The 25,856-nt window shown below is 42.6% G+C and overlaps 1 protein-coding gene across 5 annotated transcripts in view; it reads left to right on the plus strand.

Annotated features, from left to right (window-relative positions):
- LOC137373462 (MAPK/MAK/MRK overlapping kinase-like) overlaps positions 1-25,856 on the plus strand; it is a 208,999-nt gene that overhangs the window by 117,993 nt on the left and 65,150 nt on the right. For all 5 annotated transcript variants that reach the window (XM_068038287.1, XM_068038290.1, XM_068038288.1 and 2 more), the window contains 2 exons: positions 7,892-7,993; positions 19,330-19,503. In XM_068038287.1, coding sequence (XP_067894388.1) covers positions 7,892-7,993; positions 19,330-19,503 — 276 coding nt within the window. The remainder of the gene's footprint in view (positions 1-7,891; positions 7,994-19,329; positions 19,504-25,856) is intronic.

Raw genomic sequence — 25,856 nt, forward strand, 5'->3', positions numbered from 1 at the left:
AGAGTGCTGCACTGTTAAAGGGTACCATTGCTCGGATGAGACATTAAACCCTATCTGACCTCTCAGGTGGACATAAAAGATCCTAAGGCATAGGAATTCTTCAATTCACCTGGTGTCCTGGCTAATATTTATCCCTCAACCATCACCACTAAAAGAGATTATCTTGTCATGTATTTCTTGCTATTTGTGGGACCTTGCTGTGTGCATGTTAGTTGCTGTGATTCCCTACATTACTATGGAACTATACTTCAAAAGTACTTCATTGGATGTGAAGTGCTTTTAAGCATCCTTAAGGTGGTGAAAGTTTCTACTATGAATTTGGGTTCTTTTTCTTTCAGCTAGCATTTTTATTCTAAACATTACAGCCCCAAACTGGCTGGGTTGGCACTTTAATCAGAGCTGCTTATTTTATGTCCATCATACATGTCAGAACTCTGTGTTTAACAAAACAGACATTGTTCCTGTCCCACTGAACTTATTTCCTCCTATCTTGATTCTATTTTTTCTCCCCTTGCCCAGTCTCTTCCCACCTACATCGTCTCTTCTCACGCCCTATGTCAGTCATTTCGATAGTTTCCAGTTTCCTGGCCCTAACCGCCTCCTCTTTACCATGGATGTCCAATGTCTCTACACCTCCATTCCCCACCAAGATGGTCTGAGAACTGTCTGCTTCTTGCTTGAACAGAAGCCCAACCAGTGCCCATCCACCACCACCCTCCTCCGCCTAGCTGAACTTGTTCTCATATTGAACAACTTCTCCTTCAACTCCACTCACTTCCTCCAAATAAAAGGTGTTGCTATGGGTCCTAGATATGCCTGTCTTTTTGTGGGGTGTGTTGAACATTCCTTGTTCCAATCCTACTCAGGCCCCCTTCCCCACCTCTTTTTTGATGATTCTATCAGTGCTGTTTCCTGCTTTCGCCCCAAACTGGAAAACTTCTTTAACTTTGCTTCCAATTTCCACCCTTCTCTTACCTTCCCACGGTCCATCTCCGACACCTCCCTTCCCTTCCTCAACTTCTCTGTCTCCATCTCTGGGGATAGGCTGTCCACTAGTATTTATTATAAGCCCACCAACTCCCACGGCCACTTCAACTACACTTCCTCACACCCTGCCTCCTGTAAGGATTCCATTACATTCTTCCAGTTTCTCCATCTCCGCACATCTGTTCTGATGATGCAACCTTCCACAACAGCGCCTCTGATATGTCTTTCTTTTTCCTCAACCGAGGATTTCCCCGCACTGTGGTTGACGGGGCCCTCGACCATGTCCGACCCATTCCCTGCACTTCTGCCCTCACCCTTTCCCCTCCTTCCCAGAACTGCGAAAGTGACATACCCCACAAAAGGACAGGCATAACGAGGGTCCATACGGGTACTCGTAGCAACACCTTTTATTTGGAGGAAATGAGTGGAGTTGAAGGAGTTGTTGTTCAATGTGAGAACAAGTTCAGCCAGGCGGAGGAGGATGGAGGTGGATTGGGATTGGTTGGGCCTCTGTTCAAGGAAGAAGTGGAGAGCCCTCAGACCACATTCCACCCCACCAGCCTCCACATCCAAAGGATCATCCTTCGCCATTTCCGCCACCTCCAGCGTGATGCCAAATACACCAAATACATCTTCCCCTCCCCTCCCCTGTCAGCATTTTGAAGGGACCGTTCCCTCTACGACACCCTGGTCCACACTTCCATCACACCCGACACCTTGTCCCCTTCCCACGGCGCCTTCTCATGCAATCGTAGGAGATGTAATACCTGCCCTTTTACTTCCTCTCTCCTCACCATCCAAGGCCCCAAACATTCCTTCGAGGTGAAGCAGCGATTTACTTGTACTTCTTTCAAGTTCGTATACTGTATTCACTGCTCACAATGCGCTCTCCTCTACATTGGGGAGACCAAATGTAGATTGGATGATCGCTTTGCAGAACGCCTCCGCTTGGTCCGCAAGCATGATCCCAGACTTCTGGTTGCTTGCCATTTTAATTTGCCACCTTATTCACATACCCACATTTCAGTCCTCGGCCTGCTGCAGTGTTCCAGTGAACATTAACGCAAGCTCGAGGAACAACATCTCTTCTTCCCATTAGGCGTTCTAAAGCCTTCTGGACTCAACATTAAGTTCAACAATTTCAGACCATGAGCACCATTATTTTTTTTATTTTTTTTTAATATATATTTTCTTTCTTTTTAACCATGTTCTAGTCTTAAACTTGTTTTTCTTGTTTTTACTTTCGTACAGCGCTGTTCATAATTATCCGTTCTCTCTGGACTCATGCTTTGTCTTTCACTATAACTATTTAGCACTCCATTTGCACTCTGTTCCATGACATCTGTTATTTAATCTCTTTCCCCTCCTCCCCCCGTCCTATCACAGACCTTCCCTCTTGTCCCTCTTGTTCTTCTTCACACACCCCCCCCACCCCCCCCCCCCACCCCGCCAATCGCGCCCTTTCACTTGCTCAAAGACTGTTAACATTTCTAACTTTTGCCAGTTCTGATGAAGGATCACAGATAACTCTGTTTCTCTCTACACAGATGCTGCCAGACCTGCTGAGTATGTTCTCATTTCAGACATTGTCATAATTGATTAGTTGCTGGTTTAGTGGCTTTGAAAGTTCTTTAGCATTTGGGAAATATAATTGTTAAAAACGGAAAAAGACTTGAAAAGATTTGAAGTTGTATAATGTTTGTCAGGTGTCTCAGATTTGTCTCCCTAACTCTGTGAACTCCTCCTTCCAAACTTCTTGTTCCTCTGACTGACTGGCCTTTTGTGCAACCCACCCATCTTTTTGATCCACCATTCATAGCCGTGCCTTCAGCCATCTCGGCCCCACCCATTGGAATTCTCTCTCCATATCCCTCTGCTTCTTAACCTCCATGTCTTCCTTTAAGCCCCTCCCTGAAACCCACCTCTTTATCAGTCAGTTACTCGATCTAATTTTTTTTTGGCTTAGCATCCATTTTAGCCAAATTGCAGCTCTTCGAAAAGTGTCGCAAGCATTATATAAATTTAAATTGTTACAAGCATTTCACATTTGGTCACAAGATCAAAGATAATTATGGATGAAGAAGCAATTTGGGATATCTGACAGTGCCACCATGGGCTAGTCATCTTATAATTTATATTAAAAATGTTACTATTAAGTTAAATGTAGCTTCCAAGGGATTAAAATTGCAGAACTGCAGAAATTGAAAAATGTACATTAGGATTTAGATGAGCCTGAATCAGAATGCTTTTGACAATGAAAGTTAGTTTCGAGATTCCCATGAACATTCACAAGATTCCAGTTTTACATGGGATTGAACTAAGATTAATGGGTGTGTAGTTGCCTGTGATTGACTTATTGCAATTTTTAAGGACAGTCATCATACTAGCCTGTTTCCAAACTGCTGGTGCTTCCCTAGTATCCAGTGACTACTTCATGATGATTGTTAATGCCTCACAAATTTCTTCCTTAGTGTCTCTTATTACTCTTTGATTAATACCTTCTATTCCTGGTGATTTATTGGTTTTCATCTCTTTAAACCCATTTAGGACTTTTATTTATATAAAAGTCAGTCATTTTGCCTATGCTGTCTCTGTTTGGGAAGGGTGCCCTGTGAATACTTGAAGAAAGTAATTATTCAGAGTGCTAACTGTTATGTTTCCTCAGTTTCAGACTCATTTGCATGTTTTATGATTCTTTTGTTTCTATCTGTTCAGGTACTGTAAGTATTTCTTACTGTTATGTCTTGTTCTGCAGCTATACTTTCTCAGTTTCTCTATTCCCCTCTGATCACTATGTTATCATATTTTTGAATAGAATCATAGAATAATTCATCATAGAATGAGGCTATTTGGCCCATCATGCCTGTGCAACCTCTTTGAAAGAGCTATCCCATTGCCCCCATAGCCCTGCAATGTTTTTCTCTTCAAGAGTTTATACAACTCTTTTGAAAGTTGTTATTGAATCTGCTCCCCACTTGTTCCTCATCACAATGAATTTCATCCCTATTCTTGCTGCAAGATTTGTAGATGCCGTTTTTCCTCTTTGTTTGATTTTTGATTTATTGGTTTATCTACTTAGGACCACTCTAGTTTAGTTCGCATTTGTTAGGTCTAGTTATATATTTGCATGTTCAACGTTGTGCCTCTAAAGGTGTTCCATATGCCTTCTACTGGAGGGATGCTGAGCAACCCTCTGCAATCAGTTTGCTTAAGTTGTGTCCTAATTTCTTTGAAGGTGACTCCTTTATAGTAGTATATGGTCAGAAGTGGGGTAGTTTGCTAATGATTGCACAGCATTCAGTTCCATTCACAATTCGTCAGATAATGGAGCAGTCTATGCCCACTTGCAACAAAGCCTGGACAACATCTAGGCTTGGGCTGAAAAATAGAAAGTATCATTTGCACCACACAACTGCCAGGCAATGACCCATTCAAACAAGAGAATCTAACCACCTTCCCTCGACATTCATTGGCCTTACCATTGTTGAATCACCACCAACGTCCTGAGGGTCACTTTTGACCAGAAACTTAACTGGACCAACCACATAAATACTGTGGCTACAAGAGCAGATTGGAGGCTGCATGTTCTGTGACAAGTGACTCAACTCCTGACTCTTAAAAATCTTTCCAACAGCTACAAGGCACAAGTTAGGAGTGTAATGGAATACTCTTCACTTGCCTGGATGAGTGCAGCTCCAAAAACACTCATGAAGCTTGAAACCATCCAAGACAACAAATCTCACTTGATTGGTACCCCATTCACCACCTTAAACCTTCTCTCCCTCCATCACTGGTGCATTGGGGCAGGTGGTGGCGTACTGGTATTGTCACTAGACTATGTAACCGAGAGACCCAGATATTGCTCTGGGAACATGGGTTCGAATCCCACCACAGCAGAAGGTGGAATTTGAATTCAATTTTTAAAAAAAATCTGGAATTAAAAGCTAGTCTAATGATGGCCATGAAACCATAGTAAATTGTTGTAAAACCCCATCTGGTTCACTAATGTCCTTTAGGGAAGGAAATCTGCTCTCCTTACCTGGTCTGGCCTACATGTGACTCCAGATCCACAGCAATGTGGTTGACTCTTACATGCGCTCTGAAGTGGCCTAGCAAGCCACTCAGTTCAAGGGCAATTAGGGATGGGCAATAAATGCTGGCCTGGCCTGCGACGCCCACATCCCATGAAAGAATTTTTAAAAAATCTACAAAACATGCTGCAACAGCTCACCAAGGCTGCTTCCACAGCAGTTCACAAACCCGCCATCCTCTTCCAACTAGATAGATAATGGCAGTAGACACAAGGCAACACCACCATCTGCAAGTTGCCCTCCAAGTCACACACCATCCTGACTTGGAAATATATCGCTGTTCCTTCAACATCACTGGGTCAAAATCATGAAACTTCCTACCTACCAGGACTGTGGGAGCACCTACGTAACACCCACTGCAGCAGTTCATGAAGTCGGCCCACCTCCACCTTCTCGAGGACAATTAGGAATGGGCAATAAATGCTGGCCTTGCCAGTGAAGTCCACATGCTGTGAATGAATAAAAAGAAATTTAGAAATAAACCTCGCTCTTGATATTTGATATTTCTGAATTCCAGATTATGTTGACTTAATCATTGTGTTCGCTGTCCCCCAGTGGTATCATGACTTGTATTTTCTGTACTTTGTCCAGGTCATTTACGAATACCAGTTCAAGATGAGCACTGCCTCTTGTGGCTTCCCTGATGGGAAGGCGTTTTGAAGCAGATTTGCATTATGTTACCCACCTTTGACCCTAAATAATTTGGGCTCTCCCAATTTATGTATGGTGATGTTACCTTGAATGCAGTTCTTGTTTTAAGTAGGCAGAACTTATGATCCACAATGGGTAAAGCATCACTATTTTATTTAAACCTGTGTTAATGCGAGATATCAAAATGTCATTTTTTTAATCTGTCAAAATGTTATATGTTTAATGATATATTAAATAATATTTTCCTGAACATCACTTTTACATGTGTATATACATTTAAGCACTAAAAGTATAACTTTGTGTCATGATCTTTTATTTCCAGTAATCCTGTTCAGTTATTTTATTCCACTTTTTCCTGACTCGACAGGAGAAAATTGCACAGGCCTAGATATTATATCTCAAGGCTTTATCGAATATGGATGTGTGTCAGAGAACTGAAGAGTGGCCAATGTGATACCCATTTTTAAAAAGGGAGATGGAATTAATCTGGGTAATTACAGGCAGTCAGTTTAGCATCTGTGATTGAGGAAACTTCAGAGATTTTAGTGAAGGGTGTCTAAATTTTTTATTTTATTTTAGAGATACAGCACTGAAACAGGCCCTTCAGCCCACCGAGTCTGTGCCGACCAACAACCACCCATTTATACTAACCCTACAGTAATCCCATATTCCCTACCACTTACCTACACTAGGGGCAATTTACAACAGCCAATTTATCGATCACCTGCAAGTCTTTGGAAGGAAACCAGAGCATCCGGCAAAAACCCATTCAGTCACAGGGAGAACTTGCAAACTCCACACAGGCAGTACCCAGAATCAAACCCAGGTCCCTAGAGCTGTGAGGCTGTGGTGCTAACCACTGTGCCACTGAGAAAGTGGTTAGAAGTTGCCAGTGTAGATTTCAAAAGGGCCGAATATGCTCAACAAACCTCTTAGAATTCTTTTGAAGAGGTAACAGGCAGGAAATGCATATGTAGTGTGCATGGGCTTTAAGAAAGCCTTTGACAAGTTGACACACCGGAGATTAAGAGGTATGGAATTAAGGGGAGGATAGGAAACTGAATTAAAAATTGGTTAGAAGAGAGAAAACTGAGTAGGAGTTAAGGGCAGTTTTTCGTTGTGGTTGGCAGTAGGTAGTGGGTGTCCCACAGTGTTCATTTCAGATTCTACTTCTGTTCACTATGTAAATTAGTGAATCAGATATAGGCTGAGAGGGAGTAGTGTCAAAAATTGCAGATTATACCAAAATAGGAGGTGTAGTTAGTTCTTTAAAAGACTAAATTAAGTTACAAAGGGATATTTATAAGATAGGAAATAGAATAAAAAATGGCAGCAGGAATTCAATGTCAACAGGTGTGAGGTGATGCATTTTGGCTTTAAAAAAATAGTAGTAATTATACTCTGGATGTGAACTTGGTGCTGTGAAAGAACTGAGGGATTTGGGGGTACAAGTTAATGGGACATCAAAAACAGCACCTTAGGGTGATGGAGCAGCAAAAAAGTTGAGTTCTAGGTTTTATCATGAGAGATAGGATGTAAAAGGCAAGAAGTAATAATAAGCCAATATAAAATATTAAGATTTCATTTATAGTACTATGCATAGTATTGAGCTGCACCTTGTAGGAAGCATACCGTTGCTTCAGAGAGGATACCATGCCCACACTCTAAGATGCTGCCTGGTATGAAGATAAGACTTGAAAAAATGTTTTTTTTGCATTAGAACAATGCAGATTATAGGGTAATATGATGGAAATGTATAAAATTATATTAAAAAATTGGACAGGCTAGATGGAAGCAGACTGTTTCCAGTAGTTAAAGTGTCAAGATTAAATGTAGATTTAGAACAGAGGACAGGAGAAACCTCTTTCCAGAGACAGTTGTGAGGCTGTGGAATTCACTTTTAGGGTTGGGGGTTGAAACAGAAACTATGTCCGCATTAATTTATGAATGGGTGGATGAAAGGATCTGATGATAGAATGGGTAATTTTTGTTCGAACTGTTGGCATATGGGATCGGTTAACACTGATATGGACTGGTTGGGCCAAATGTTGTATATATATTTCTAATGCCACAGGAGATCCAATACAGACACAACTGATTTTCAAAATAGTGAAATATAGAATCCTTACAAAAAATGTATTTCAAATATTTTTTATCTGCAGCCTACAGCCACTTTTTCCTGGTTCTAATGAAGTTGACCAAATTGCAAAAATCCATGAAATCATTGGAACTCCAAACTCTGAAACCCTCAGGAAGTTCAAGCAGTAAGTACACACTAAATTGCAATAAACATCGATGCCTTTCAGAATTTTAATTTGTACCATTTGCTGTTGATGCTTTTTAATGACTCTACATATACACATACCTTGAGAGAGAAAGAATATATGTTGACTGACTCGTTTTTTCTCTTTACATGCCTCTCGACTAGGCATCTTCTTTTGATAGCCTGGTTGAGAGAATAACTTACCACGTACATATAGCAATTGTAAGCGTGAAACTGTGTTCCACCACTCTGTGGTGAAGTGCTATGGGGCTTTGATATACAGCAGTGCTGGAGTGATTTTTAGTTGAAATCTTTGTTTTCTTAATTTTTTAAGGTGATGTCTGCAACCATTTATAATTGTGGCTGCATTTCCATGTGTGATTTACTAAAATAGCATATGATGACTTGTCTCATGCAGTATGTAATTTGATTCATAACATGAGGGCAGAAACATTATGGGTGGGAAGATTCCCATTGTTCATTATGTATAGTTCTCAATTACGATTTTGGTATACGTAGTAAGTAGTGGAAATCTTCCTTGTAGATTTATTTGGATCTAAACAGAAAATTTCTATCTATGCCTACACCATGCACTCGATGCTTTGCATTTGAAAATAATATTTTAATTCCAATATTGCAAGTCACACAGGAACACTTAAAGAATGATGCAAAATAATTTAAAGACACAATTATTTATTCTAAGGTCTACTTATTTTTGGATACATAGAGTTAAGCTGTTTGATTTCATATTAAGCTTTTTATGAACCTTGAAACATGATGGTCATGAAGCTGATATATATTTTAGCCTAATGGCAGTTGCTGCACAAATTCACTAGTTGTTGTTAGCAATCAGTATGCCTTTTTCTAGCAATAAGAACGTAAGAAATGGGAGCAAGAGTAGACCATACATCCCCTTGAGCCTGCTCTGCCATTCAGTGCAATCATGTGTGATTTTCTGCCTCAACTCCACTTTCCTGCCTGTTCACCATATCTCTCCATTCCCTGAGACCTAAAGTCTGTCTGTTTCAGCTTGAATATACTCAATGATGGAGCATTTACAATCCTCTGGGGGAGAGAATTCTGAAGATTCACAGCCCTCTAATATGAGGAAATTTCTCCAGCAGTCCTAAATGTCCAATCCCTTGTCCTGAGACTGTGCCCCCCTGTTCTAGAATTCCCAGCTAGGGGAAACAACCTCTATGTCTACCCTGTCAAGCCTCTTCAGCATCTAAAAGAAAAATACTACAGATGCTGGAAATCTGAAATAAAAACAGAAAGTGCTGGAAATACTCAAAAAGTCTGGCAGCATCTGTGGAGAGAGAAGCAGAGATTCTGAAGGGAGTGTGACTGTCACAGACCTGAAACATTCCCTTCAGAATCTTGTACATTTCAATGAGATCACTTCTCATTCTTATAAATTCCAGAGCGTATAGGCCCAATTTACTCAGTCTCTCATCCCAGGAACCAATCTAATGAACCTTCACTGTACTGCCTCCAACTCCAAGGCAAGTATTAATGAAATGGAATCATAAAAAATTGGAAGCAGATGGAGTGAGAATAGATTATGGTAGAGTCATCTAGTGCTTCAATAAGAAACCCTACATTCATTTTTGTCATGTAATAGTATGAAAGAAGATCTATTTCCTTGGTCTTTTTGCTGCCCTTCATGGCTGAATACAGATGGGAAAGCATTGAAAGTATTCATATGGAAAATAACTGAATTAAAAATTGCAAAACATTTATTATTCATTTCAGTAACCTCCACATACAGCAAGAATAAGCCCAAATTGTCAAAAAGAAACAAAATCCCTTTAGAAATAAATGCTACCTCTTTTAAAACATTTTGACATTAAAGATAAAAGCAAAATACTGCAGATGCTGGAAATGTGAAATAAAAACAAGAAATGCTGGAACCACTCAGCAGGTCTGGCAGCATCTGTGGAAAGAGAAGCAGAGTTAACGTTTTGGGTCAGTGACCCTTCAGAACATTAAAGATGTTGTCTACACCATCTATCTTTTTCATATCCTGCAAACCACTGTTCCACATCTTTGCTTGATGTCAGCTGGTTACAGCTTCTTTTGTACTTGTGTGCCAAATAATTTACGAATTTTTAAAAAACTAGCCTGTTTATAAACTGCAACACATTGATTCAGATTAAGTTAATGTTTTCCTCTTATATTTTTACCTTTGTCTTTACTAAAGACATTGCACGAAACTTTCACCTTTGGTGTGGGTGTCAAATGGGTGGTAATGGATTGACTTAAATGAAAAGGAAAATTGTGCAGAGTGTAGAAATATGCTTAATCTGATTTCGCCACTTTCATCTTTTACTCCATCCTCTCAAACCCTGGAACTCCTACTTGGTAGATGGTTAACAATCACAGCAATTGCAGAATTGAGCCAAACTGGACCAATTCTATTTTTCTGTTAAGACTATCTTTTCTAAGCTGCAAGCCAGTCACCAACTGTACCCAGTTTCCTGTTCCTCTCTGTCAGCAGGATTTTGTGCTGACTCACAGGACTTTATACGGATTCCTCTCTCACTGCAACTCAAGAGGCCTCACACCTACTTTCCTCAGTAACAAATATCTGCTTTTATTCAGCTTGATTGCTCTTCTGTCCTACTTCATCAACATTTCCAACACTTTGTCGATACGTTCCTTCTGAGGTCCTCCTCACACCTTTTAATTTGCCTCAAATCCGTCAGCACTTTTCGACTCTTAAACATCCTGTTGATTTCACTATACAATGTCCACTGCCTTAAATAATTATTAAATTCCACACTTATAGGAACATTAGAAAAAAGAGTAGGCCATTCAAACCCTCAAGCCTGCTCTGCCATTCAAGTAGAACATGACTGATCTGGACCTTAACTCCATTTTTACGCCTTTGCTCCATATTCTTTGATATTCTTACATAGGAACATAGGAAATAGGAGCAGTCGTAGGCCATTTGGCCCCTTGAGCCTACTCCACCATTCAACTAGATCAATGCCATATTCCGCACTATCCCCATATCCATTGATAGTTTTAAAATCTAAAACGCTATCGATCTCTGTCTTGAATATATTCAATGACTGAGCCTCCACAGCCCTCTGAGGTAGAGAATTCCAAAGATTCACCACCCTCTGAGTGAAGAAATTCCAGAAATTCCTCCTCATCTCAATCCCTAATGGCCTACCTCTTATTCTGAGATTGTGTCCTCTGGTTCGAGATCCCACTGCCCACCCCCCCCCACCCCCCAACAAAGCCAGGGGGAACATCCTTCTTGCATCCACTCTGTCGAGCCCTGTTAGAATTTTGTAACTTCAATGTTCAATGAGAACACCCCTCATTCTTCTAAACTCTAGAGAATATAAACCCAATCTCCTTAATCTCTCCTCAGGGAACAACCCATCCATTCGTGGGATCAGTCTGATGAGCCTCTGTTGCACTCCCTCAATGGAATGTATATCCTTCTTTTGGTAAGGAGTCCACAGCTATACATAATACTCCAAGAGTGTAGTCTCACCAAGGCTTTATATAATTATAGCAAGACTTTTTTACTCCTGTACTCTCATCCCCTTGCAATAAAGGCCAACATACCATTTGCCTTCCTAATTGCTTGCTGCATCTGCATGTTAGCTTTCAGTGACATGAACAAGGACACTGAGGTCCCTTTGGACATCAACACTTCGCAATCTCTCACCATTTAAGAAATACTTTGCATTTCTGTTTTTCTTACCAAAGTGGATAACTTAACATTTTTCCACATTATTTTCCATCTGCCATGTTCTTGCCCACTCACTCAGCATGTCTAAATCCCCTTGAAGTCTCTTTGCATCCTTCTCACAACTCACATTCCCACCTAGTTTTGTGTCATCAGCATACTTGGAAATTTTACATTTGTCCCCACATCCAAATCATTAATATTGACTGTGAATAGCTGCGGTCCAAGCACTGATCTTTGCGGTACCCGACTAGTCACAGCCTGCCAACTATGGAATGATGCATTTATTCCTACTTTCTGTCTTCTGTCTGTTAACCAGTTCTCAATCCAGTATATTACCCCCAATCCCATGTGCTCTAATTTTGCTTACTAACCTCCTGTGTGGGACCTTCTGAAAATCCAAATACATCACATCTACTGGTTCCCCCTTATCTATTCTGCTAGTTACAAAAACTCCAATGGGTTTGTCAAACGTGATTTCCCTTTCATAAGTCCATGTTGACTGTGCCCAATCCTATCATTATTTTTCTAAGTGTCCAGTTATCACATCCTTTATAATAGATTCTAGCATTTTCCTTTCTACTGATGTCAGGCTTACATTTGTTACCTACCAATATGCAGGAACTGTTCCAGAATTTTGGAAGATGATCACCAACGCCTTCACTATCTCTACAGTCACCTCTTTCAACACTCTGGGATATGGATCATCAGATCCAGGGCATTTATCAACTTTCAGTCCCATTAATTTCTCCAGTGCTACTTTTTTTACTAACGCTAATTTCTTTCAGTTCCACATTCTCGCTAGTCCTTTGGTTCTCTAGTATTCCTGGGAGTTTTCTTTTGTATCTTCCTCTTTGAAGACAGACACAAAGTATTTGTTTAGTTTCACTGCCATTTCCTTATTCTCCATTATAAATTCTCTTGTCTCTGCATACAGTGGGCCCGCATTTGCCTTTGCTAATCTTTTTCCTTTTTACATAACTTATAGAAGCTTTTACAGTCCGTTTTTATGTTTCTCGCTAGTTTACTTTCATATTCTGTTTTCTCTTTCCTTATCAATTTCTTTCTACTGCTTTGCTGAATTCTAAAATGTTCCCAATCCTCAGGCTTACTACTTTTTTGGCAACTTTATAAGCCTCTTCCTTTGATCTAATACAATCTTTAACTTCTCCTGTTAGCCATGTTTGGATCACCTTTCCTGCTTGGTTTTTGTGTCTCAAAGGAATATTTTTTGTTGTAAACCATGTATTAATTCTTTAAATGCTAGCCATTGCCTGTCTACTGTCATGCCTTTTAATGTAGTATCCCAATCTGCCACAACTAATTTGCCCCTCGTACCTTTGTAGCTTCCTTTGTTTAGATTTCAGGCCCTAGTTTCGGATTAAGCTACATCACTTTCACACTTAAAGTAAAATTCTATCCTATTATGGTCACTCTTCCCTAGAGACTCCTTTGCAATGAGATTATTAATTAGCCCTTTCTCATTGCACAATACTGGATCTAAAATAGCCCGATCTCTAGTAGGTTCCTCAACATACTATTCAAGAAAACCATCTCGTGTACATTCCAGGAATTCGTTCTCCACAGCATTAATGCTAATTAGGTTTACCCAGTCAAAATGTAAATTGAAGTCCCCCATGATTACTGTATTACCCATGTTAAATGCACCTCTAATTTCCTGATGTATACCGTGCCCTACATTACCACTACTGTTGAGTGGCCTATAAACATTTCCTACCAATGTTTGCTGCCCCTTGCTGTTTCTTAGCTCCATCCAAACTGATTCTACATCTTGATCTTCCAATCTAAGATCCTTTGTCACTAAGGTACTGATCTCATCCTTTATTAACAATGCTACTTTTCCTTTTTGCCTATCCTTCCTAAATGTCGAATACCCTTGGACATTCAGTTCCCAGCCTTGGTCACCCTGCAGCCACATCTCGTTTGTGCTGTCAATTCACCAACCTTGTAACGAATGCTGTGTGCATTCAGATAGAGTGCCTTTAATTCTGTCATCTTATTTTCGCAACCTCTAGCCTTATCTGCTGGCGCACTCTTAAGTTTGTACGCTCTGTCTCTTCCTGCCACACTCGGATTATCAATTCCCTTATTGCTACCTTGCTCTCTTGCCTTCTTTCTTTAGTTTATCACATCTTCCTTCACTTGATCCCTCACCCCCACTTTTTAGTTTAAAGCCCTCTCTACCGCCCTAATTATACAACTCGTCAGAACACTGGTCCTAGCATGGTTCAGGTGAAGACCGTCCCAACGGTCCCCTTTTTCCCAGTACTAGTGCCAGTGCCCCATGAATCGAAACCCTTCTGTCCCACACAAATCTTTGAGCTATGCATTTAACTCTGTACCTTATTTACTCTACTCCAATTTGCTCGTGGCTCAGGTAATAGTCCAGAGATTATTACCTTTGAGGTTCTGCTTTTTAATTTGGCCCTTAGCTGCTCACAGCTCATACTCTGTATGCAGAACCCCTTTCCTAGTTCTATCTATGTCGTTGGTATCCACGTGGACCATAACAACTGGATCCTCCCCCTTCCACTGCAAGTTTCTCTCTAGCCCTGAGCAGATGTTCCGACCCCTGGCACCAGGCAGGCAACAGAGCCTTCTGGACTCTCTCTCTCGGCTGCAGAGAACTGTGTCTATCCCCTGACTATACTGTCCCCTTCTATGATTACATTCCTGTTTACTACCCCCCCCCCCCCCCCCAGCTTGAATGACTTCCGGTATCACGGAGCTATGGTCAGATTGCTCATCCACCCTGCATCCCTCGCTGTCATCCATACGAGCTGAAAGAACCTCAGACCTTTTGGACAATTGCAAGGGCTGAGGCTCCTCCACTTCTGTCTTCTTGATCCCCTTACCTGCCTCACTCAGTCACACCCCCTGTCCCTGACCACTGACCAAATCAGAAGACACTATCGTATGGGATGTGACTGCCTTCTGGAACAAAGTGACCAGGTAGCTTTCCCCCTCCCTGATGTGTCTGTAGCTCGGCCTCCAGCTCATCTGGCCAAATTTCCTCGAGCCATAGACACTTACTGCAGATGTGGTTGCTGTGGATCACATTGGTGTCCATGAGCTCCTGCATACTGCAGCTGCAGCACATCACCTGCCCTGCCATCCTGCGTTTTAGTTAGCTAATTAATTAGTTTCTTAATTTTTTTAAACTAATGCTTCTCACCAGCGCTTACTGTACTAATTTAAACCTTGGTAATGCAATAAACCTTATTGCTTAAAAATAAAAGAAAACCGTAGACTCATCAGCTTCTTTCTTCCCTTCTGCTTGCATAAATTAGTTATAAGGTAGCTACTCAAAATTATTTAGTTTTTATCTTATGTTTTTCTAATTTCCAGCTATTAACTCACACACCCTAACAGCAGTGTAGTAACCTAGCTATTTATAGGTACTCTCTAACAGCAGTTACTCAACAACCAATCACCTTACAGCTTTCCTATGATGTCTCTTTTTGATTCTTTTATCAAACTCAGTCAGCTTGCACCGACTCCTGCAGCTCCCTTGCAGGTCCAGTTCCTCTCCACTGCCTGAAGGTAGGTGCAGGCCCCAAACTTCGCTCTGTATTTATCCTCTCCCACTGTTAGGTGCTCCCACGCATGCTCGGTTTCTCTCTGAAGGTAGGTTGCCCTAAGAAAAAAATCCTTTATTTCAGCCTTAAAAACTTCAGTTTCCATAGTAACTACAGCCTTTTGAGGGAGAGTGTTCCAGATTTTTACTACCCTTTATGTGAAAAGGTGCTTTCTGATTTTGCTTCTGATTATGTCCCTTTGGCCGGAATTTAACGGTGAAGCAGTTGACCCACCCACTGGCTGGAAAGCTGGAGGTGAGCCTGCCTCTGCCGGGCCTGAGAGCCACGCTGCTATTTTGCGTGGCTCAGGCCCTTAATTGTTTTCATTTGGGGCTTCCACCCCTCTGAGGCAGGAGGACCCATCTCCAAGAGCTGCCGCTCAGTCATCAGGCCTGCAGTTCTTCAATCCCAGCAGCACCACTGGGAGCGGTGGCCACTACTGAAACTGCATGCAGCAAGAAGAGGACCAGGGATGCCGGCCTCCTATAAGGTAAGTGGGGGTCGGACCTTGCTGGGAACGATTAACTAGGCCCGGGCCCGGGGTGATGGGGGGGTTGGAATTTATGGCAAGATGGGTTGTTTTAGCAGGGGCAACTCATGCTGCTGGGTGAGCCTCTGTGGGGAAACAGGGCGCCCGATCAGGAGGGACCCCCCAGCCGCAAGGAGGCCGCCATGTATTACTGGGCAGCCTCTTCAGATACCGAAGTGCCCGTCCACTGCTGGTAAAGTACCAGCGATGGCAGGAAGAGGCCCTTAAGTGGCAATTAATTGGCCACTTAAAGGCCTCAATTGGCCTAAGGGTGGGTGAGCCATTTGCCACCTACCCTGCCACTGGTAAAATAGCAGCGGGGACGGGTAGGCGATGGACACAGCCTCCCACAAGATTTTACAAATCCTCCCCACCGCAGCCCCCTAGCCCGCTCCTCGGAAGTGAGGGGGGGGAAATGTTAAATTCCAGCCATTGTTCCTGATTCCATCAGCAGAGGAAATAATTACTCTGTATCTACCTTATCAAATCCATTCAACATTTTAAACACCTCACTCATATCACCCCTCAATCTTCTATGCTAAAGGGAATTCAAGCCACTGTTCTGCAACCTGTCCTCATAATTTAACCTTCTAAGCCACGGTATCATGATAGTGATTCTGCGCTGCAATCCCAGTATCCTTCCTGAGGTGCTGTACCCAAAATTTAACACAGTACTCCAGATAGCCCTATACAACTGAAGTGTTACTTTCTCTGCTCTGTATTCCAATCCCCTTGAGTTAAAGGCTAACATTCTAATTGGTTTTTGTACCTATCTGCTAGCTTTTAATGACTTCATAGAATGGTTATAGCACAGAAGGATGCCATTTGGCCTGTCCGCACCGGCTCTCTGCGAAAGGAATTCAGTTAGTCACTCCCTCACCCTTTCCCCTTAGTCCTGCAAATGTTTTAGCTCCAGGTGCTTATCCAATTTCCCTTTGAAAGCCCCAGTTGAATCTACCTGAACAACTGTCTCAGTGCATTCCAGATCCTAACCACTCGCTGCATTTAAAAAAAAAATTGTTTCCCCATGTCACTGATGGTTCTCCTGCCAATCACCTTAAAGACCATCTGTGTCCTCTGGTTCCGACCCTCTGCCAATGGGAAGTTTATCTCTATCTACTCTGTCTAGACCCCTAATGATTTTGAACATCTCTATTAAATCTCCTCTCAAACCTCTCTAAGGAGAACTGCCTGCACATAACTCCCCAGATGCATTGCTACACAACCACTGACATTCTGCCCCTTTCTTGCAGGACAAGGTGGCACATAATAGAAGGGAGCAGAGCAGAACTGACAGGGTCAAGGCTGCCTACATCTCCTGAGCCCTGTGGAGGAGATGATCATCCGCATCGTGGAGCTGGCTGCGACAGGGCCTGTGGCATCACAGAACATTGAGGATAATGGCATGTTCCTGTTTTCTTTCCCTACTCAACTCCCAGCACACTCTCATCCCACTATCTGGCATGACAATCAGGCTGCAGATTGTGTGACATTGATCTCTCTCTTCCCACTCCACCCCTTTCCCACACAACAATCTTCCCCTTCTGAGTTCCTGCTTTCAGACACCCAAGAATTGCCACCCACCCAGTTACAGCAGCCCCACAGCACAGCACTGATGAAGAGGCCCCGTCAGTTGATCTGACACTCGCAGCCACCAGCTCAGATACTGGCACTGCACATACCTTGGAGGCTAATATAGAGTTGGGATCAGCATGTGGTGAGCCATCTGAACACAAGTGGCCTGCAGACAGGCCAGGGGTAAGGGGTAGTTTGATTGCCAGCTCACTGGATAGCAAGGTGGCAGATGAGTACTACTGCAGAGGACTCAGGTGAGGATGGGACGACAGACACCAAAGCGCTGAATGGGCATGCACAGAAAGCTAAGTGCATTGGCTGGCCTGCTAGGCAGCTTCCTGTTACTGTTAATGAGCATGGAGGAGTCTGGTTCCAACTTGGCAGAGTGCATCACACAGAGCTTGCCCTTTCCGCACCTTTGCTCCATCTTCCTGACGGTGCCTCAGACCCAGAGGCACTGCCACCTCTGCCCTCATACCTGTTGCAGAATTAGTTTGAACAACTCACCTGCTCCTCTGCCCCTGTGCCCTGCACCCTCCCCACCCCCCCCGCCACGCCCCGTGAGGATGCAACAACACTCTGACAAATGCAGGAACTCACCAAAAGACCTCAAATAACAATCCAGAATACTTCCAGACACTTTACAAGAGAAAACGTTTGTTAAAATCAACTTGCCTGTAACTTGGGTGTCTGGCCCTTTAAATAACACTACTGCAGGGCCCATCTTGCAGCTTCTCGCTTCTTGTTTGCGGAGTGATGTTGGAATATGTTGCCTGCTCATTCGTCCCCTAAATTAGGAGTCTTGGCGTCACATCAGCCAGTTGGGCTGTGTGATGTCAGGATAGCATCCATTCACAGACTTCTGACATAAGCAGGGCATGCCCTCACATGTGCCCTTTTAACAGAACACGCACAGGCCTTGCAGGAAGTGGCCAGCAGCACAGGGGGCAGACAGAGACCAGCGCAAGGCTACAAGCAGCACTATACAAGGCAATTTCTCACCCAAAATCTCGTCGCTATCTCTCCAGCTTGCCTTTTTCTTCAGTATTACCACAGCACTCGAGACAAATTACATAAAATATTTCCATGTTTCTTAATTTCACCACACAGTTTGTTGTCAAGGGTCTTGAAAAATCAGTCAGCACTTCTTCCTATATTCTGCTTAGCTAGCAGCAGAGGGCCAACTTGATTTTTTTGCCGAAACCTTGATTAATCTATCACAGGCTGGGATTCCTGAATAGTGTGTCTTTTCAAGGTTCTGCTGCCCCTTATTATCCTGCACTGGTGTAGTACTGCTTAGTTACTTTGCTGCATCCACTTTTTCTTTGGTGTATCCCAACTCTCTTGCTTGCCTTGAACAATCATCCATATCTCATACAAAGTATGCAAATTTGGTTCTCTATCTGCAAGTCCTTAGTCTCTCACAATATCCCTTATCTACCCTGCTGTCAGGAGCAAAGATGAGGGCAGCTTGGTTGGTAACTAATGTTAGGTGCATCCGAACCACTATGAATAAACACCATTAAAATTGTCACTGTGAATCCTTGTTGGACAATTGGTAGCTAGACTGTATACAGTTATTTACAATTATTGTTGTGTTCTGCTTTTGCTATCGGACGGAAGATGCTTTTACAATATTTAGAGGAGGGAAGATCATTTGTTTGACATATTCACATTATCCAGATCAAAATTTCTTTAGAGGGATGAAGCCCCTGTGATTTTCCCTGTTAGCAGTCTTATTCCTGTGGTATGTGGAGGTTGTTTAATGAAGATGATTGTACAAGGTAGGTAATATATAATTCTACAAGAATTTAAGTTGAAACAATTTTGTGTGGTTTCTTCTGTTAATTTTTACAGATGTCTTTTAATGCTTTTTTAAACTATTTGAGTAAAATAATTACCATTTTATATGATTTTCAATGTAGAACACGGGCTATGAGTTTTGACTTTCCACAAAAAAAGGGAACAGGAATATCGTGCCTCATTCCATACACTACCTCTGAAAGTATTTCACTGATGCATGCAATGATGGAGTATGACCCTGAAGAAAGAATCACTGCAAAGCGGGCATTACAGCATCCTTACTTTCGCGAATTGAGGTGAGCAAAAGTTTCCAACCATTGGAACACTTAGTTATTCCTCTCATTCAGTGTTAAATCTGTCTTTGACCACAAAAAATACTAATGTTTTGTCTGCCCTGCTAAATCTATATATTTCTTGTGAACAAACTAGCTAGAAACAGAAAATAGGAGCAGGAGTAGGTCATTCGGCCCTTCGAGCCTGTTCCGCCATCCTGTTCCCACTTTCGCCCCATACCCTTTGATCCCTTTAGACCCAAGAAAACATACAATGTTTTAGCCTCAACTGCTTTCTGTGGTAGCGAATTCCACAGGCTCACTACTCTCTAGGTGAAGAAATTTCTCCTCATCTCAGACCTGAGAGGTTTACCCCGTATCCTTAGACTGTGACCCCTGGTTCTGGACTCCCCCACCATCCTTCCTGCCATCTACCCTGTCAAGTCCTGTTAGAATTTTATAGGTTTCTATGAGATCCCCCCTCACTCTTCTGAACTCCAGCGAATATAATCCTAACCGACTCAATCTCTCCTCATACGTCAGTCCTGCCATCCCAGCAATCAGTTTGGTAAATCTTCACTGCACTCCCAGTATAGCAAAAACATCCTTCCTCAGATAAGGAGACCAAAACTGCACACAATATTCCAGGTGTGGTCTCATCAAGGCCCTGTATAATTGCAGCAAGACATCCCTGCTCCTGTACTCGAATCCTCTCGCTATGAAGGCCAACATACCTGGGGCGTCACAGTGGCGCAGTGGTTAGCATCGCAGCCTCACAGCTCCAGTGACCCGGGTTTAATTCTGGGTACTGCCTGTGCAGAGTTTGCAAGTTCTCCCTGTAACCGTGTGGGTTTTCACCGGGTGCTCCGGTTTCCTCCCACAGCCAAAGACTTGCAGGTTGATAGGTAAATTGGCCATTATAAATTGCCCCTAGTATAGGTAGGTGGTAGGGGAATTGAGGGAAGGTGAGGATGTGAGAGGGTGATGGGATTAATGTAGGGTTAGTATAAATGGGTGGTTGATGGTTGGCACAGACTCAGTGGGCCAAAGGGCCTGTTTCAGTGCTGTATCTCTAAATAAAAATAAATAAATACCATTTTGTACAAAAACAGGAGAAAAATCAGACTGCTCCTTTCTATTGCTGGGAAGATCCTGGCTAGAATACTTTTGAACAGGCTTGCGCCTACCATTGCGGAAGAAAACCTCCCAGAGAGCCAGTGCAGTTTCAGAGCAAACAGAGGCACCACAGACATGATATTTGCACTTAAACAATTATAAGGAAAGTGTCGTGAGCAAAACAAAGGCCTGTATGCCGCTTTCGTAGTCCTCACCAAGGCATTTGACACTGTGAGCAGAGATAGACTTTGGAAAATCCTTGAAAAACTTGCATGCACACCCAGGTACCTGGCCTCCTGACCCACAGTCTGTCAGACTTGCAACCTATAAAAACATGTTTTTCCAAGGCAGCACAACTCTTCGGACTAAAAATCAGTTTAAAGAAAACTGAAGTCCTGCATCAGCCTGCACCACAAGAAGAACATATACCACCGAGCATTGTCATCGAGGGAACCAAGCTGAATACCATCAAGCAATTTACTTATTTGGGGAGCGTCATCTCGTTTGATGTCACCATAGACAAGGAAGTGGACAATAGGCTTTCAAAAGCAAACAGTACATTCGGCAGACTCTACAAATAAGTGTGGAGCAACCACAGCATCAGAGCACAGACCAAACTCAAAGTGTACAAAGCCATTGTCCTCACCTCCCTTCTGTATGGCGCTCAGCCATGAGTCCTATACCGCCGTCATGTACACCTTCTAGAGTGCTTCCATCAGCGCTGCCTCCACAGCATCCTCAAGATCCGCCGGCAGGACCGCATCACAAACATTGAAGTGCTGGAAACAGCCAACATCACCAGCATCGAGGCCATCCTCCCGCAAATCCAACTGCGTTGGGCGGGTCACGTTGCCCGGATGGACAACTGTCGCCTGCCCAAGATAGTGTTGTATGGAGAGCTGACCACATGTAAAGGGAACAGAGGGGACCCATGCAAACATTTCAAGGAGTCCCTGAAGAAGTCCCTCTCTGTGTGCCACATCGACCATCGCCAATGGGAAACACAGCCATAGATCGTGATGCCTGGAGATGCTACATCAGGAGGGTTACAGACACCTTCGAGACTGAGCGAAGAACCAGTATGAAAGAGAAAAGGAGAAGGATAGATCCATTTGCCCCCAGCAGTGACTACACCTTCACTTGCACCCGCTGTGGGAGAATCTGCTGGTGACGGAAAGGCCTGACTAGCCACCAGTGAGCCTGCAACCGATGTGTACAACCTTCCCAAAATCTTTGCCTGTGAAGAAATACCAAGAGATTGGAGGCTTAGGAATCTGTTCAACGGCTGCTGCATTTGCTGAAATTCTAAGTCACCATGTTATATGGTTTCTCACAGTCCATTTTAGATATCACTACCTCAAAGAAGTCAAAGATTTCTGATCAGACAGGATCTTTTCCTGAATCTATATTGGCTACTGTTCACAAGGGTATAATTGCTCAGATAATTGTCAAAGTTTCTCCTGATAATTGATTTTGCTGTTATACATGGAATGGAAGTGAGACCAATGGGTCTGTAGCTACATTAGTTTGTCACCCTTTTTGGAATATCGGCTAGCAAATATAAATGAGTACTGTAATAATTAAAATGATATTTTAACAAATCAAAAATATTGCTGAAAATAGAGACATTTTGTCGAAGCTTTTCATCTTGCACTCATCAGGACAATTCGCAGAATACCATGTAAGGAAAAGCAACAAATTTATACTGTATGAGAAGAGAATGCTGAATGGTTGGCAAGTGGACTCTGATTGATAGAGGGTCGCCATGGAGAATACACCAGTTTATGGTGACTGACAATTAACTGCCAAGCCCTAAGGGGTTCTTTATCACGGTCTACTGCAAGCCTACCTTCACTGGTCAATACACGCGTTGGGATTCTTACAGCTCTACGCGCTGTCAGATTGGCCTTATCGACAACCTTGTAAATAGGGCCCAAGCCATTTGCTCACCATGCAAGCTTGATGCTGAAATAGGGCGAATCAAAGGCATCCTGTGTGACAATAGCTACCCTGATCAGATCATTTCTCGCTGTATATCGTGCAAACTTATGAACGGGCCTAAGGCCATCATTTTTGGCTAAAAAGTGCCCAGTCTACCTCAGATTACCCTAGAAGGGTAATGTATCCCTAAAATTTGAGCAACGGGTGAAGCTAGCTGTTTCACGCTGCTGCTATGCAGCAGCAAAATGTGTGGTGTTCGCCTCTAACAGGATACTGCCAGCAAGCCAAAAAGACCGTCCTCTGCCTATCACACAAATGAGTAATGTGATATATGAATTTCAATGTCAGTGTGATGCTATGTATATAGGCCGTACATCTCAAAGACTGGCAGATCATATCAAACAACATGCCCCTTCCGCTGTTCACAACGGGCAAGGTACAGGCCCTACCCAACCAGCCCATGCTTGCAAAATTCAGAACACAGTGCCCAACATTAGATGTGATTCCGCAATTGGGCAACATTTGCAAAATAATCCTCAGTGTACTAAGAATTATGCTGACAACCAATTTAAGATTGTCAGTCGGGCTCGCAGTGTGTCACATTTGCGCGTACTGGAAGCTACATATATTAATACACAGGGCCCTGTTCTTTGCAGACAGAAAGAACATGTACACACATTGCGTCTGTTTCAGCTAAACAAAATAAGTGACAGCCATTTGCTGGTTCATTGCTCAGGGCAATGTCTCCATCAATCAGAGTCAAGCTGCCTGGTTTAAATTTCAAACAAAGCTTGGCAGTTAACTGTCAGTCACCATAAACTGGTGCATTCTCCATGGCAACGTCTTTACTAATCCAAGTCCACTTGCCAACCAATCAGCACTCTCTTCTCATACAATATAAATTAGTTGCTTTCCCTTACATTGGTATTCGTGCAAATTGTCCTGATGAGTGCAAGACAAAAAGCTTCAACAAAATGTCTATTTTCAGCAATACTCAAGTTCTGTACTACCAAACGACTAAATCAAAAATACCATGAAGTTAGAAATGGTACAAAATGCTATGAAGGATACTGAGAATATATACCATCATAATAGTATTCTATTGTTGTAGTGACTTGCAGATCTGATTGGATTGAATTGAATTGAATTTCAGTGCTCAAAAAATTGACTAAATCTTCACAAGTGATAAATTCACATTTTTTTCTGACTTATAAAAAAAGTGTACACATATGGTAGCTTTCATGCTTTGACTGCTTTCTTTCAAACTGGATTCTTTGTTGCTTAGGATTTAACTTTCATCTATCTTCTGAAATTGCGAGGTTTATGATTTGTTTAAAAAATTATTTTTCCATTGTAAATTTAAGTGCCTAATCTTACAAAGTATTTATATTTCCTGACCAAAGTGAAGAACAAAAGTGACTGAACTTCAAAATTAATTTGTATAAATCACTAAAATGATTCTCAGAGATGAGAGATGCCCCTAAATACATATAAGTACTTGTTTTTTTTTCTTTTCAACTGAATTGTTCATGTTCTGGAGTGTTATACTAGAAAAAAAAACAAATTTGGACACTCAGTGGAAAACCCAATAGGAAAGTCAACAGAATGTCAGTAATGTTTATTGAAATAATTATTTTTTTGAAAAGTCTAAATAAAATTTCATCCCAAACACTGGGATAATTACTAATTTTTTTATCAAAGTAAGTTTACTGTTGTTTTAAGGTGAACAATCCATAATGTGCAATTTAGCATTCCTTTTGAGGAAGGGACAGAGAATGAGGAGACATTGTCTTTATTGGTATAAAATTGAATCAATTTATGAAAGTGCAAAATAAAAGTAATGATTTTATGGAAGTACTAAAGGGAAACATTTTAAAAATATCAATACAAATGTAGAAAATTCACGTCGTGACAGATGAAGAAGAGCTTGACAAATCTACTTGAATTCTTCGAGGATGTAACTAGTAGTGTTGATGAGGGGGGGGGCGCAGTGGATGTGGTTTATTTGGACTTTCAGAAGGCTTTCGACAAAGTCCCACATAAGAAATTAGCATGTAAAATTAAAGCGCATGGGATTGGGGGTAGTGTATTGCGTTGGATAGAAAATTGGTTGGCAGACAGGAAACAAAGAGTTGGGATAAACGGGCCTTTTTCTGAATGGCAGGCAGTGACTAGTGGGGTACTGCAGGGATCAGTGCTAGGACCCCAGCTATTCACAGTATATATTAATGATTTAGATGAGGGAACTAAATGTAATATCTCCAAATTTGCAGATGACACAAAACTGGGTGGGAGGATGAGTTGTGAGGAGGATGCAGATCGGCTTCAGGGTGATTTGGGCTAGTTGAGTGAGTGGGTAAATGTAGGCGTGGGAATCGCGGCGGCTCATTTAAATATCCAGGGAAAACTGCCCTACTCCGATCACATGGAGGGGGCGGGCTGTCTGTCCTCAGCAATGGCATCAGCTGCCTGTGCGCAGGCATTTATGCCATTTTTTAAACGGCAGTCAGCCATACGGGACATTTGAATATTTGAAGTGACATTGAAATAAAATAAATAAATACATTTCTTTTGTCCACTCCCCCCCCGCCCATATCAATTAAATTAATTATTTGCCCTTCCCCCCGAAAACACAATCTCACCTTCACCCCCCACCCCGCCCAAACTGCACTAACTTTACTCCCACCATTCCCTACACCCATGACGCTAATTGACCCTGTTACCCCCCTCCTCCTCCCTCCTCACCAGTGTTACGCCTCGTTTCCTCAGACGGGGATCCAAAGGCACGGCAGTGCCGGCTGTCAGGGTGAAGAGCGAGGCAGGGCTTCAGGAGCAACGGGAGACTCATTTATTCAGGTAAGTTAATTTATTTAAATGGCGGTTCCATTGCTGAGTGGCGGGGGGTCCGCCATGAGGCCTCACCACCACCAACAATATCGGGCCAGGCCCTGCCGGCATCGAGGTGCGTGACAGGCCTCATCTGGAGCAATCTTCATGCCTCCCCTGCCAGGGATCCCGCGTCGAGGACTCTATAAAATCCAGCCCTATGACTCTACGTGTGGCCAAACAGTCAGCCCTTAAAGAGACTGACTGCCTGTTCGTCTGCAACTGATCACCCACCCTCCCTTCCCAATGCCTGCCTTCCCAGTCCTCTTTAACTAATTACCTGAGGGCCCCTGTTGCCGTCGCTCTGGTCCAATCTTTCATTCCACTTCACTGGCAAGCTGCTAAGTGTTCACAGCTTGCTGGCTCAATTATATTGAGGCACAAGGCCTGATATTAGGTGTGTCTTGGGGCTCATCATTCAAGCACAGGGACTT

The sequence above is a fragment of the Heterodontus francisci genome, chromosome 9, assembly GCF_036365525.1.
Source record: "Heterodontus francisci isolate sHetFra1 chromosome 9, sHetFra1.hap1, whole genome shotgun sequence".
In the NCBI taxonomy this organism is placed as follows: domain Eukaryota; kingdom Metazoa; phylum Chordata; class Chondrichthyes; order Heterodontiformes; family Heterodontidae; genus Heterodontus; species Heterodontus francisci.